This window comes from Chlorocebus sabaeus, chromosome 20 (assembly GCF_047675955.1).
Source record: "Chlorocebus sabaeus isolate Y175 chromosome 20, mChlSab1.0.hap1, whole genome shotgun sequence".
NCBI lineage: Eukaryota > Metazoa > Chordata > Mammalia > Primates > Cercopithecidae > Chlorocebus > Chlorocebus sabaeus.
This window is the reverse complement of record NC_132923.1, coordinates 83,925,650-83,939,823: the sequence shown is the minus strand read 5'-3', so window position 1 is coordinate 83,939,823 and position 14,174 is coordinate 83,925,650. Positions and strand designations below refer to the sequence as shown.

The 14,174-nt window shown below is 43.2% G+C and overlaps 1 protein-coding gene across 1 annotated transcript in view; it reads left to right on the top strand.

Annotated features, from left to right (window-relative positions):
- The window catches only part of ZYG11A (zyg-11 family member A, cell cycle regulator), a 53,145-nt gene extending 40,271 nt beyond the window's left edge, over positions 1 to 12,874 (top strand). Inside the window, exons 12-14 of the mRNA XM_038000045.2 lie at positions 4,269 to 4,330; positions 5,650 to 5,747; positions 11,172 to 12,874. Of these exons, the coding sequence (XP_037855973.1) occupies positions 4,269 to 4,330; positions 5,650 to 5,747; positions 11,172 to 11,347 (336 nt within the window). The 3' untranslated portion in view covers positions 11,348 to 12,874. The remainder of the gene's footprint in view (positions 1 to 4,268; positions 4,331 to 5,649; positions 5,748 to 11,171) is intronic.
- Positions 12,875 to 14,174: the final 1,300 nt, after the last annotated feature.

The following is a 14,174-nucleotide window of genomic DNA, read 5'->3' as shown; positions in this document are numbered from 1 at the left end:
ACTCCTGAGCTCAAGCGATCTGCCTACCTCAGCCTTCCAAAGTGCTGGGAATACAGGCATAAGCCATCGCGCCTAGCCAACTTCCTTATTTCTAAATAACATATCATGCGCTGTTCTTGACTTTATCGCTTTAGGAATCTATCAATTCATTTTCCCACTTTGGGAAACTAAGATTCTTTTTCTTACTGTTTCTATGCACAGCCTGTCTAAGTGTGTGCTCAAGGTATAAATCTTCATACATATTCTGTACACTTCACCTACTCAGGATTTTCTTTCCCAGAGCCTTTGAGTTCCTCCCATGTGGTCTGCTTGTTTTCTATACCGTATATGGTGAACTGCTGTCATCCTCGGATATTCCTTTACTATCATCCCTGGGGACCCCCTTTGCCTCTCTTGTGTTGGATTCCGTGTTTCCTGGCTTATGTGCCTCCCTGTATCTTGGTTTACTCCCACCTTTTGTTGGATCATATTCTCCAGTAGCTTCCTAAGAAGAGAGTCATGAAAATGAGACCATACCTGTTTAAAAAGGCCTTTATTTTACCCTCACATTTAATTGATCAAATGGCTGGGTATAGAATTCTAGCTTTGAAATATTTTTCCTTCAGAATTTAAAAATGTTTGCTCTATTGTCTTTTACTTGTCAGGATCACTGTTGAGAACTCCTGTGCAATTTTTTTTTTAAGCTTTAAGATTTTTGTCCTTTGTCCTCTGTATTCAGAAATCACAATGGCTTGCCTTGTGGGTTTATTTTGATTTTTTTATTTTTTGTTAATTTTTTTTATTTTTTGTGGGTTTATTTTCATATATTGTGTTGGGTACTTATCAGTCAGGAAGCTCATTTCCTCCCTGGGACATTTCTTTAATCATTTTTTTCTGGAATGTTGGCCTTCCCAGACTCATCTTTTCATATCTATCTCATTTATCTTTTTTGTTCTGAATCCTCTTCTAAAAATATAATATCCTCTCTTTCAACATAATAATGATAATTTACATTTTTATTTTATTTTTTTGAGACAGGCTCTGACTCTGTTGTCCAGGTTGGAGTGCAGTGGCGCAATCTCAGCTCACTGCAACCTCTGCCTCCTGGGTTCAAGTGATTCTCCTGTCTCAGCCTCCCAAGTAGCTGGGATTACAGGTGTGGTAATGCACACTTGTAAAAACACAATAATTGTTGTGTTTTTAGTAGAGATGATTTCACCATGTTGGCCAAGCTGGTCTAGAACTGACCTCAAGTGATCCACCTGCCTTGGCCTCCTGAAGTGCTAGGATTACAGGTGTGAGCCACCATGCCCGACCAATTTAAAAAAAAAAAAGATTTTTTTTTTTTTTGAGATGGAGTCTCGGCTGTTGCCCAGGCTGGAGTGCAGTGGTGTGATCTCAGCTCATTGCATCCTCCACCTCTTGGGTTCAAGTGATCCTCCCACCTCAGCTTCCCAAGTCGCTGGACTACAGCTGCGCCACCACACCTGGCTAACTTTTTAATTTTTAGTAGTGACAAGGTTTCACTATTTTGGCCAGGCTAGTTGCAAACTCCTGACCTCAAGGGATCTGCCCACCTCGGCCTCCAAAAGTGCTGGGATTACACGCAGGAGCCATCATGCCCAGCCTAATTTTTAAGTTTTCCTGTTCCTCCAAGGCTTCTGTTTCCTGCAAGTTGCTTTTTTTTTTTTTTTTTTGCTGTTTATTTTGTTCCTTTGTGTTAGAGATTTTCTTAAAGTTATGGTGGTCCTGAGCTGTCCGTGGGGACAGTTATGAGTGGGACTGATTGAAAACTACAGACAGGTAGAATGTGTCTGACTCTGTCGCCCAGGCTAGAGTGCAATGGCACAATCATAGCTCACTGCCACCTCTGCCTCCTGGGTTCAAGGAGTCCCTCTGCCTCCCGAGTAGCTGGGGTTACAGGTGCCTGCCACCACGCCTGGCTAATTTATATATATATGTGTGTGTGTGTGTGTGTGTGTATATATATATATGTGTATATATATATTTTTTAGTCGAGATGGGGTTTCACCATGTTAGTCAGGCTTGTCTCAAACTCCTGACTTCAGGTGATCCACCCACCTCAGCCCTCATAGTGCTGGGATTATAGGCATGAGCCACCACGCCTGGCCTAGATTTGATCTTTTAATAGGTGTTCCCTGGTGGTAGTGTTTTTAGATCTTTTGTCCTAAACTGGTTGGAACTTACCTAGAGAAGAAACTTCTATTCTTTTATGTGCAAATTATAAGCTTGGCTGGGTACGGTGGATCATGCCTGTAATCCCAGCATGCTGGGAGGCCAAGGCAGGTGGATCACCTGAGGTCAGGAGTTTGAGACCAGCCTGGCCATCATGGTGAAACCCCGTCTCCTCTAAAAATACAGAAAATAGCTGGGCATGTTAGTGCATGCCTATAATCTCAGCTACTCGGGAGGCTGAGGCAGAATTGCTTGAACCCGGGAGACCAAGGCATCAGTAAGCAGGGATCATGCCACTGTACTCCAGCCTGGGTGGCAGAGCGAGACTCTGTCCCCAAAATAAATAAATGAATAAATAAAATAAATAATTTTTTGTTTTTGAGACGGAGTCTCACTCTTGTCACCCAGGCTGGAATGCAGTGGCGCAGTCTCAGCTCACTGCAACCTCCGGCTCCCAGGTTAAGCGATTCTCTTGCCTCAGCTTCCCAAGTAGCTGGGACTATAGGCACGCACCACCATGCCCAGCTAATTTTGTATTTTTAGTAGAGATGGAGTTTCACCATGTTGGCCAGGCTGGTCTCGAACTCCTGACCTCAGGTGATCTGCCTGCCTCGGCATCCCAAAGTGCTGGGATTACAGGAGTGAGCCACCACGCCTGGCCAATAAATAAAATTTTAAAAATATATGTATAGCCAGCCATGGTGATGGGCACCTGTAATCCCAGCTACTTTGGAGGGTGAGACAGGATAATTGCTTGAACTCGGGAAGCAGAGGTTGCAGTGAGCCGAGATCGTGCCATCGCACTCGAGCCTGGGCAATAAGAGTGAAATTTCATCTTCCAAAAAAAAAAAAAAACATTATAAGCTTCATTGCCAATAGTCTGAAAGCCTAGTAAAAGAAGAGAGTTGAGGGGCAGGGAATCTCAACATTTAGTATTTAGATTTTAACTCCAGACACATCCCTGTTTTTAGCATGGTGTTCCCACCCTGAATTGTTTATGCGGTTGCCCAGTCCAGATGTTTTTATTAAGGATCATGGAAGAAATCTGGGAGTCCTAATCCTTTGAACCTGTCTTCCTATTTTCTTTTTCTTTCTTTTTTTTTTCCCCAAGATGGAGTCTTACTCTGTCGCCCAGGCTGCAGTGCAGTGCAGTGCAGTGGCGCCGTCTCGGCTCACTGCAACCTCCGCCTCCCAGCTTCAAGCGATTCTCCTGCCTCAGTCTCCTGAGTAGCTGGGATTACAGGCACACGCTACCATACCCCGCTAATTTTTATTTTTTTTAGTAGAGACAGGGTTTCACCATGTTTCCCAGGGCGGTCTCGAACTCCTGACCCCAGGTGGTCTACCCACCTTGGCCTCCCAAAGTGCTGAGATTACAGGCATGAGCCACCATGCCTGGCCCAGTCCTCCTGTTTTCAACCCGACCTGTAATTTCACTTGAGGAAGTACCTCATATGCCAAATTTTTAAGTCTCTTAGGGGTTCTCTTCAAATTGGTTTGTGTTTTTTGTTTTGTTTTGTTTTGTTTTGAGACAGAGTCTTGCTCTGTCACCCAGGCTGGAGTGCAGTGGTGCGATCTTGGCTCACTGCAAGCTCCGCCCCCGGGGTTCACGCCATTCTCCTGCCTCAGCCTCCCTAGTAACTGGGACTACAGGCACCTGCCACCGCGCCCGGCTAATTTTTTTTTTTTTTTTTTTTTTTTTAGTAGAGACCTCTACTCCCAAAGTGCTGGGATTACAGGCATGAGCCACTGTGTCCAGCCTGGTTTGTGTTTTAACCTTTCCAAGTGCTAGGTATTAAATCAGTTACCATTTTTCCATGTGCATCGTTCTTTGTTTTACTTTCTGTTAATGGGATTATGGAGGGAGTAGAGGTATAAATGTGTGCTCAGTCCAGTATCTTTAAACAGATGCCCCTTGTTCTTATAGTTTTTCCTACACTGTTAAGATACTCTGTGTATATAATTGTTATGTGATTGATATTTTGCCAAGTAGGTGTATCTAAATTTGTTCAGTCATTCCCAGATTTTGAAAAATTTTGTCGTAAATGGTGAATTATTCAAATCTTGGTTTCTCTCTCTTGTTTTTGGAGTAGCATGCAGCCATCCAGAATTGGCCAAGTTCAAGTTGTAAGATGACAGCATTGGTGACCTATAGGTAATTTCATGATGTTGTGCTTTTCTTTTTCTTCTCTCTTTTTTTTTTTTTGAGACGGAGTCTCTCTCTGTTCCTCAGGCTGGAGTACAGTGGCGCGATCTTGGCTCACTGGAAGCTCTGCCTCCTGGGTTCACGCCATTCTCCTGCCTCAGCCTCCCAAGTAGCTGAGACTACAGGCATCTGCCACCACGCCCGGCTAATTTTTTATATTTTTAGTAGAGATGGGATTTCACTATGTTAGCCAGGATGGTCTCGGTCTCCTGACCTCATGATCTGCCCGCCTCGGCCTTCCAAAGTGCTGGGATTACAGGTGTGAGCCACCATGCCTGGCCCAATGTTGTGCTTTTCTTAAAGGCTGTACTCAGTGATACAGTGATGACATGTTAGAGTCAGTTAGCCTTATGTTCAAATCCTATTTCTCTGTGATATTGGGAAAGTCATTTCTAGAAAGTCAGTTTTCTTTGTCTGTAAAATGAGGCTGACAGCGTGTAAGATTGAGGATGCAGTGAGATATTGAACGTATAAAGTGTCCAGTACAGAATGCAGTTTCTTAAATAATAGCTTCATTGTATGCTCGGTCACAGGGAGGAGTTGACCCTGTGGGGAAAATGTTGAAAATTCTTTTTTTTAGGCCGGGCGCGGTGGCTCCCGCCTGTAATCCCAGCACTTTGGGAGGCCGAGGCGGGCGGATCACAAGGTCAGAAGTTCAAGACCATGGTGAAACCCCGTCTCTACTAAAAACACAAAAAATTAGCCGGGCGTGGTGGCGGGTGCCTGTAGTCCCAGCTACTCTGGAGGCTGAGGCAGGAGAATGGCGTGAACCTGAGAGGCGGAGCTTGCAGTGAGCCGAGATTGCACCACTGCACTCCAGCCTGGGCGACAGAGCGAGACTCCGTCTCAAAAAAAAAAAAAAAAGAAAATTCTTTTTTTTTCAACCCTTTGAGACAGGGTCTTGCTCTGTTGCCCAGGCTGGAGCTGGAATGCAGTGGCAGGATCACATCTCAATGCAGCCTTGACTTCCCAGGCTCAAGTGATCCTCCCACTTGAGAATCCTCCCAGTTGGCACCACAGGCGTGGGCCACCAGGGCCAGCTGATTTTTTCGTTTGTTTGTTTGTTGCCCAGGCTGGTCCTGAATTCCTGAGCTCAAGTGATTCACCTGCCTTGGCCTCCCAAAGTGCTGTGATTACAGGCGTGAGCCACTGTGCCTGGCCATGAAAATTATATACATTATTATATTAATTATATAGTATAAATTATTATATCCCTGAACACTGGCCTGAATTCTGGATTAACATCTTTGTACTTTTTTTTGTTTCAGATCTCTCAAGACATTTTTCCCACTCCTTGGCAACTTCTCTCAACCAGCGGTTCAGCTCTGGGCACTATGGGCTGTGTGTCATGTCTGCAGTAAAAATCGTATGTATTCAACATAAGTTCAAAACATAATAGTTTTCCAGCTATTTTTCTGTGTAATGATTAAGTTCAAGGTGGATGTGCAAAAATTGTCTACTTCTGTCCTCTGCATTTAGCTATGTTTAAAAAGAAACTGAAAAAAGACCTTACCTAGCTTAAAACAATGCTTCAGAATTAGTAATCTATTTGAGGGTAGATAGCAAGCAAAATAGAAGGTAAAAGTTTGCTCCTACTTGTATTCCCCACAGACAAGCACCGTTAATAATTTGATAATCTCCCAGATACTTTTCTATATCCATGCTCTATTTAGTATGTGCTGTGTATGTGAATAGTTTTTAACAAAATGTGCTTATTCTGTGTATGCTGTCCTATAGCTTGGTCTTTTCACTCGACAGTTTATTGCTGACACTCTTCCTTTAGTAAAACATGGACCTGCCTCTGTGTAATGGTCTATGGGAGATTGGGAGGCCAGGAGTCAGGGGTTATTTCCCAAACACATTAAATATTTTTCGCATGTTTTGCCATTTAAAATCCCTTTTGAGGCCAGGTGAGGTGTCTCCCAAAGTGCTGAGATTACAGCACTTTGGGAGGCCGAGGCAGGAGATCGCTTGAGGCCAGGAGTTTGAGACTAGCTGAGGCAACATAGCAAGACCCCACCTATGTTGCTTACATTAAAAAAAAAAATTAGCCAGGTATGCGTGGCATGCACCTATAGTCGCAGCTACTCGTGAAGCCAAGGTGGAAGTACCCCTTAAGCTCAGCAGTTCGAAGCTGCAGTGATCTATGAGAGTGCCACTGTACTCTGTCTTAAAAAAATACAATCCCCTTTGAGAATTTCCCATTGATATCTTTTGTTGAGAATTGGTATACAATTTTTCATTGTATTATAGGAGATATAAGCTATTATTTTATAACAGGAAACCCAAGAAACAACTTTTAGAATTAAAAGTTTAGCTTGTTGACTAGCTGTAAAGCAAGTATATAAAAACCAATGGTTTTATAATGCCAGCAAAAATCAGAAAATATAATTAAGGGAAAGTATACCACCACTCACATTATTAACAAAAACATAAAATATTTTAAAATGCCTTTAACAAGTAATGAGACATATGCAGAAAACTATGAGATAATTTAAAAGCCTGAAATAATTATAAGAGCATTCCATTTTCTAAGATGGAATGACCTATTAGACATATAGATGTCATTTCTTTTCAGTTTATTAATGTAATATAATTCAAATGAATAGGTAGGAGATGGAGGATCTGAAAATTATTCTAAAGTTTATCTGACAGAATCAACAGGAAAGAACAAAGAAAAATGTTTGTTTGTTTGTTTGTTTCTGAGACAGAATTTCACTCTTGTTGCCCAGGCTGGAGTGCAGTGGTGCTATCTTGGCTCACTGCAACCTCTGCCTCCTGGGTTGAAGCAATTCTCCTGCCTCAGCCTCTCGAGTAGAGCTGGGATAACAGGTGCCTACCACCACACCTGGCTAAGTTTTATATTTTTGTTAGAGATGGAGTTTCACCATGTTCGCTAGGCTGGTCTCGAACTCCTGGCCTCAGGTGATCTGCCCGCCTCGGCCTCCCAAAGTGTTGGAATTACAGGCGTGAGCCACCGTGCCTGGCCAGAAAAATGTTTTTTATGGGCTCAGCCTGGTGGCTCGCACTTGTAATCCCAGCACTTTGGGAGGCCAAGACAGGAGGATCACTTGTGCAGGAGTTCAAGGCCACAGTAAGCCATGATCATGCAACTGCCTACTTCCAGCGTGGGGAACAGAGCAAGACTCCTGTCTCTAAGATAAAAAAGAAGGAAAGAAATGTGGTTTTTAGGAGCTTGCCTGTAGACTTCTCTTAACATTGTAAAATGGTGCCATGAGTGGTTCTGACATATGAATAGATAGCAGATGACTGGATCAGAATAGCCCTGAAACAGACTCAGACAGTTATAACAGGAGAAACTAACCGCAGCTGGAATTCAGTTGAGTACTTATTATGTGCCAGGCAATGTTGTAAGCACTTCATGAATAAATCATTTAATCTTCACAACAATTAGAAGGGTAAGCATCTTATTTTATTTTTAAAATTTATTTTATTTTCATTTTATTTATTTTATTTTTGAGACAGGGTCTCACTTCATTGCCCAGGCTGAAGTGCAGTGGCTTGATCACAGCTCACTGCGGTCTCAGCTCAGGTGATGCTGTCACCTCAGCCTCCCAAATAGCTGGGACTACGGGTGTACACCACCATGCCTGGGGTTCTCCCCAAAAACAGCAACCCTTACGGTATTTTTATCAGCATCGTGTTAGAGTTATAAGTCAACCTAAAGAGAATTCCCATCTCTATGACAAATGAGTATTTCTTTAGAAAAATGTATTTAATTTTTTTTTCTTTTAAATTAAAAAAAAAAAAACACTTCAAAACAAAAAGCGACAGGGTCTTGCTATGTTGCCCAGGCTGGTTGTGAACTCCTGGGCTTGAGTGATCCTCCTACCTCAGCCTCCCAAAGTGCTGGGATTACAGGCATGAGCCACCACGTCCAGCCACAAATGAGTATTTCTGTCCAAGAACATGACTAATCAATATATTTCATTTCTACCTTGTTTTCATATCCTTAAAGATAGTTTAGCTGTTACTGTTTTACAGTCAAGGCTTATTTCAATTTGCTAAATACAATTTTCTTTTTTTTTTTGAGGCGGAGTCTTGCTCTGTCACCCAGGCTGGAGTGCAGTGGCGCAATCTCAGCTCACTGCAAGCTCCGCCTCCTGGGTTCACGCCATTCTCCTGCCTCAGCCTCCTGAGTAGCTGGGACTACAGGTGCCCGCTACCATGCTCAGCTAAATTTTTTTGTATTTTTTTAGAGGCGGGGTTTCACTGTGTTAGCCAGGACGGTCTCCATCTCCTGACCTTATGATCCGCCCGCCTCAGCCTCCCAAAGTGCTGGGATTACAGGCATGAGCCACCACGCCTGGCCTCAATTTGCTAAATACCATTTTCTTTGCTCATCCTGCTTTCTTTTTTTTTTTTTTAAAAACTCCTACCACTCCTTTTCTGGATTCAGGTTTCGATGATGTATTACTGACAAAATCTGTCACCCCACCCCTATTCTTACTCTTAAATAATAATATAACTGGGTGTAGAATTCCAGATACTTTATTTTAGCATTTGGGAGAAAAAATATTTTTAGTTTTTTTTCTTTTTTTTTTTTTTTTTGAGACAGAGTCTCTGTCGCCCAGACTGGAGTGCAGTGGTGGGATCTCTGCCTCACATGTTCAAGGGATTCTCCTACCTCAGCCTCCTGAGTAGCTGGGACTACAGGCATGCACCACTACACCCGGCTAATTTTTAATTTTTTTTTTAGTAGAGACGGGGTTTCACCATTTTGGCCATTCTGGGTCTCAAACTCCTAACCTCAGATGTTCGCCTCAGCCTCCCAGAGTGCTGGGATTACAGGCATGAGCCATGACGCCTGGCCATTTTTATTATTTTCTACTGCTGTTGGGGTCTACTGTCAGCCTAATTATCATTTCTTGATAGGTAATTTTGTTGTCTTTTTTTTTTTTTTTAAACAGGGTCTCACTCTGTTGCCCAGGCTAGAGTGTAGTGGCACAGTCACAGCTCACTGCAGCTTCAACCTCCTGGGCTCAGGTGACTCTCCCACTTCAGCCTCCTGGATAGCTGGGACTAAGTAGCATCACACCCAGCTTATTTTTTTATTTTTTTGTACAGACATGGTCTCACTACATTGCCTTGATCCTCCTGCCCAGGTATCCTAAAGCGCTGGGATTACAGGAATGAACCACTATGTCTTCTTTTTCTTTTATTTCTTTTTTTTTTTTTTTTTTTTTTTTTGAGACAGAGTTTCGCTCTTGTTGCCCAGGCTGGAGTGTAGTGGCATGATCTCAGCTCACTGCAACCTCTGCCTCCTGGGTTCAAGTGACTCTCCTGCCTCAGCCTCCTGAGTAGCTGGGATTACAGAGGCCCACCACTATGCCCATCTACTTTTTTGTATTTTTAGTAGAGACGGGGCTTCACCATGTTGGCCAGGCTGGTCTCAAACTCCTGACCTCAGGTGATTCACCCACCTCAGCCTCCCAAAGTGCTGGGATTACAGGCGTGAGCCAGCGCACCCGGCCAACTGGGTCTGAATCTGCTCTTGGACTAAGTCTTTAATTTCAGTGATACATTTTTAAATGTGTGAACGTTTTATTTGCTTCTTTTTCAGATATTCCTATTTTTTTCTTCTTTAAAAGTAATTATTTTGTGGTCTTTATCTGATCTTATTATGTGTGTTATGTTGAGTGGGGGCAGTTTTGGATTATGAAATCAACTTTATCAGGGCTTGTTTTTCTGAGAATTCATTTTAGACTGGATTGGCGTGTCCCTGTGGCAGTTTTGTATTCGCTTCTGTGAAGTGCTCCAGAGGTTTCCCTAGGCTTGTGCTAGATTTTTTATATTAATTTCTCAGCAACATTCAGGTAGTGTAAATTCAAACCTTATTACCCACTTGGGATTGTGATCATGAGAAGATTTCTCCTCTCTTACTCTCGTATACCCCTACAGCCCCATCTAGGACAGAGATGCTTCAGTATCTTATCCCTTCTCTTATCTAGCCCTTTGTGGGTCTACTTTTATGTATGGATTTTGCCTCCAACTCTGCAAGCTGAAATTTAAATGCCTCGATTACTAAGACCACCAGTTTCTTTCTGCCGCAGGCTTAGCTGCAGGTTAGCTTACACTAGCTGAAGTGCTCTTTGTTTCCAGCTCCTGGAACATTCCTTTAGTTTGTACATTCATCTATGCATTAAAACATTTATGAATTATATTTTATTTAACATCTGGTGTTTTCAACATCATTTAACTAGGATTAAAGATATCTGGGCCAGGCGCAGTGGCTCACGCCTGTAATCCCAACACTTTGGGAGGCCGAGGCGGGTGGATCACCTGAGGTCAGGAGTTCAACACCAGCCTGACTAACATGGTGAAACTCATCTCTATCAAAAATACAAAAAAAATTAGCCAGGTGTGGTGGCGCATGCCTATAATCTCAGCTACTTGGGAGGCTGAGGCAGGAGAATTGCTTGAGCCTGGGAGGTGGAGGTTGCAGTGAACCGAGATTGTGCCACTACACTCCAGCCTGGGCAACAAGAGCAAAACTCTGTCTCAAAAAAAAAAAAAAAAAAAAAAAGCTTGAAGATAGAGTTTTCTGGAAGTAAACATACCAAAATGAGCAACTCTTATCTCATACAAGCCAAGCATTATTTAAGTTTTGACGTACTGCTTTAGAATTGATTGACTCATTTTATCTGTTAATTCCTAGACCAAAGGACTTAAACCTTTGTATTCTTTCTTCAGCAAGGTGAATGTGGTGACATGGGAATATTTAAAATGCCAGTTGTCCATGGAGTGTCTCTGCTTGATTTTCTTTCAGCCAGCAAATACTGCAAAATGTTAGTTGAAGAAGAAGGATTGCAGCTTTTGTGTGATATCCAGGAGCACAGTGAGGCAACTCCCCAAGCACAGCAGATTGCAGCCTCCATTCTGAATGACTTCAGAATGCATTTCATGAATTATCAGAGGCCCACTCTGTGTCAAATGCCCTTCTGAACCTAAGGGACTAAGAGGTCTGCACTCTTCCTCAGTGTCCGGTGTTCTGCCCTGGCAGTAATTGCACATCAGTTGTCATTGGAGTTTGTGAGTTGGCTGTCTCATTGGCCTTTGATTGTTGATTTTATATATGTTACAAAAGGTTGGATTTGTATGATAGCCATAATCCCAAGTCAGGTTGGACTCATTCTGCAGCCTTTCAGCAGCAATTTTGAAGACTCAAACTGTGGACTCTGGGAAGACCTGGGAGCTTGTGTTGGAACAGCTATGCCAGTTACTTTTCTCTAGCCCTGGACAATTTTTTCACTTTGGGAGCTTGTCATGGGAGCAGGACCTGTACCCCTAGAAGAGAAAAGAAAGACCTACAGGGAGACTTTGATATTTATATTAAATTTCCTTAGTTGTTATTGTCATGTGAAGCTATGAGAAAAGCATGGGAAGCATATGCTTGACAATGTGGTGTTTAGAAGGCAGAACCCCTGTTGGAGAGGGGGAAAAAGAATTTATTTATTTATTTATTTATCTGTGGCTGGGTGTGGTGGCTCACGCCTGTAATCCCAGCACTTTGGGAGGCCATGGCGGGTGGATTGTCTGACCTCAGGAGTTCAAGATCAGCCTTGCCAACATAGCGAAACTCCGTCTCTACCAAAAAATACAAAAACTAGCTGGGCGTGGTGGTGTGCACCTTTACTCCTAGCTACTTGGAGGCTGAGGTGGGAGGACTACTTGAGCCCATGAGGCAGAGGTTGCAGTAAGCCAAGATTGCACCACTGCACTCCATCCTGGATGACAGAGTGAGACCTCATGTCAAAAGAATAGAGGGGTGGAGGAAAGAGAAATATATTATTTTACTTTTTTGTGTGTGTGTGTGATGGAGTCTCACTGTGTCGCCCGGGCTGGAGTGCAGTGGTTCTATCTTGGCTCACTACAACCTCCGCCTCCCAGGTTCCAGCAATTTTCCTGCCTCAGCCTCCTGAGTAGCTGGGACTACAGGCACATGCCATCACGTCCAGCTAATTTTTACATTTTTTAGTAGAGACGGGGTTTCACCGTATTGGTCAGGCTGGTCTCGAACTCCTGACCTCGTGATCTGCCCTTCTTGGCTTCCACAAGTGCTGGGATTACAGGTGTGAGTCACTGCACCTGGCCTTTTTTTTGGTTTTCTTTTTCTTTTTTTTTTACAATTTTGGGTGTCTATCTTTGGCATGTTTCCTGTTATGTAAACATGACATGCTGTGTATGTGAGTGAGCTTGTAGGGCATGGTGGGACTTACGCATTTGCAGACAGTGTTTAGATGAAAGATTGTATGTAATGATAAATCTGAATCCCTCCATTTTATTTGGGTGGGACCATGACCAAAACTGGCAGAAGAGGAAAGGCCAGAAAGAGACTTTGCCAAATAGTTCACCGAGTTTTCTTACCCAGCATGAAGCTTTTCTGAAACCAGCTTCAACTACAGTATAAACTGTATCAGAAGCTTGTTTCATAAGCCCTGCGGAGCTGCTTTGAGGAATAGAGTGTGAATTCCTTCCTCGCCTTATTGTTGACTGTTAATGAACATGTTTTGTCATTTATCTAAGTTTTTCAGAAAATAAAAGTAAAGTTTTGTTGATTAGCACATTTTAAGACTAGATTTTTGTGCTTTTAGCTGGCTTGGTTCAGATTCTTAAGGTGGTACTCTAGTTCCTCAAATGAGGAAGAAGCTTATTCTTATTCTAAACCATGTTCCAAACTATTACCAGAGTCCAACCAGATAAGCAGAATTTGTAACCTTACTTCCTTCCATAGTCCTTAAACTGTACTGTATTTTTTCACACTCTTGCATGATTCCAAAAGGGTATCTTCCTGACCTGGGTTCCAGCACTTCAGAACATTGTTATCAGATGCTAGCTTATGCTGATGTGAGGATGTGTTATGGGAACCAGTGTGTTAAGTCCAGTTCTGTACAAGACATCCCTTCAAGTTCTGTGTCATTCACAACAATCCTCATGGGTAGGTGAGTTTTATTTTCCTCACTTAACAGATGAGAAAAAGGAAGTTCAGTAAGGTGGTGAGTTTCCTGGGTTGTCATAGCTGGTGTGGTTTGTACTGACTGTAAAGGCCTGGGCTCTCCTGTGTTACTCTCCCTTCCAGGATGCAAGCATAACCCTGGGAGCACATTTGTATTTTGCAGAAATCGGCAATGTTATTTACATTGTATCCATGCCCATGGTTTAGTGACTCTAGGCCAGGCCCAGGCTCAGCTTAGCCAGAGCTCAGATCCAGTTGGAGGATGACTGCAAGGCCATAGCTTAAGATGTAGCCTTGGTACCAGAGGAGGGAGGGGTACTGGGACCAGTATGGTTATGTATCAGCCTGCTCTTGGTTTTCTAAGTGTATCAACCTCTTCCTCACCTTTGCTCATGCTGTGTCAAACTTCCTCTTCTGTCCTTGAAATGTTCCTTAATCCTTCAGGCTTCAATTCCAGTGTTACTTGCCCATTTCCTGATCCTCCCTTCTTTCCATTAGAGTTAGTTGCCCCCTTCTTCTCAGTGCTCCTAACTGCTATGAAAGAGTCTCCTGGAGGCTAGGTGTAGTGGCACACACCTGTAATCCCAGCACTTTTGGAGGCCTAGGTGGGTGAATTGCTTGAGCCTAGTAGTTCAAGACCAGCCTGGGGACATGGCGAAATCCCGTCTCTACAAAAAATACAAAAATTAGCTGGGCATGGTGGTATACGCCTATAGTCCCAGCTACTCCAGAGGCTGAGGTGGGAGGATCACTTGAGCCTGGGAAGTGGAGGCTTCAGTGAGCTGAGATCACACCACGGCACTCCAGCCTGGAGCC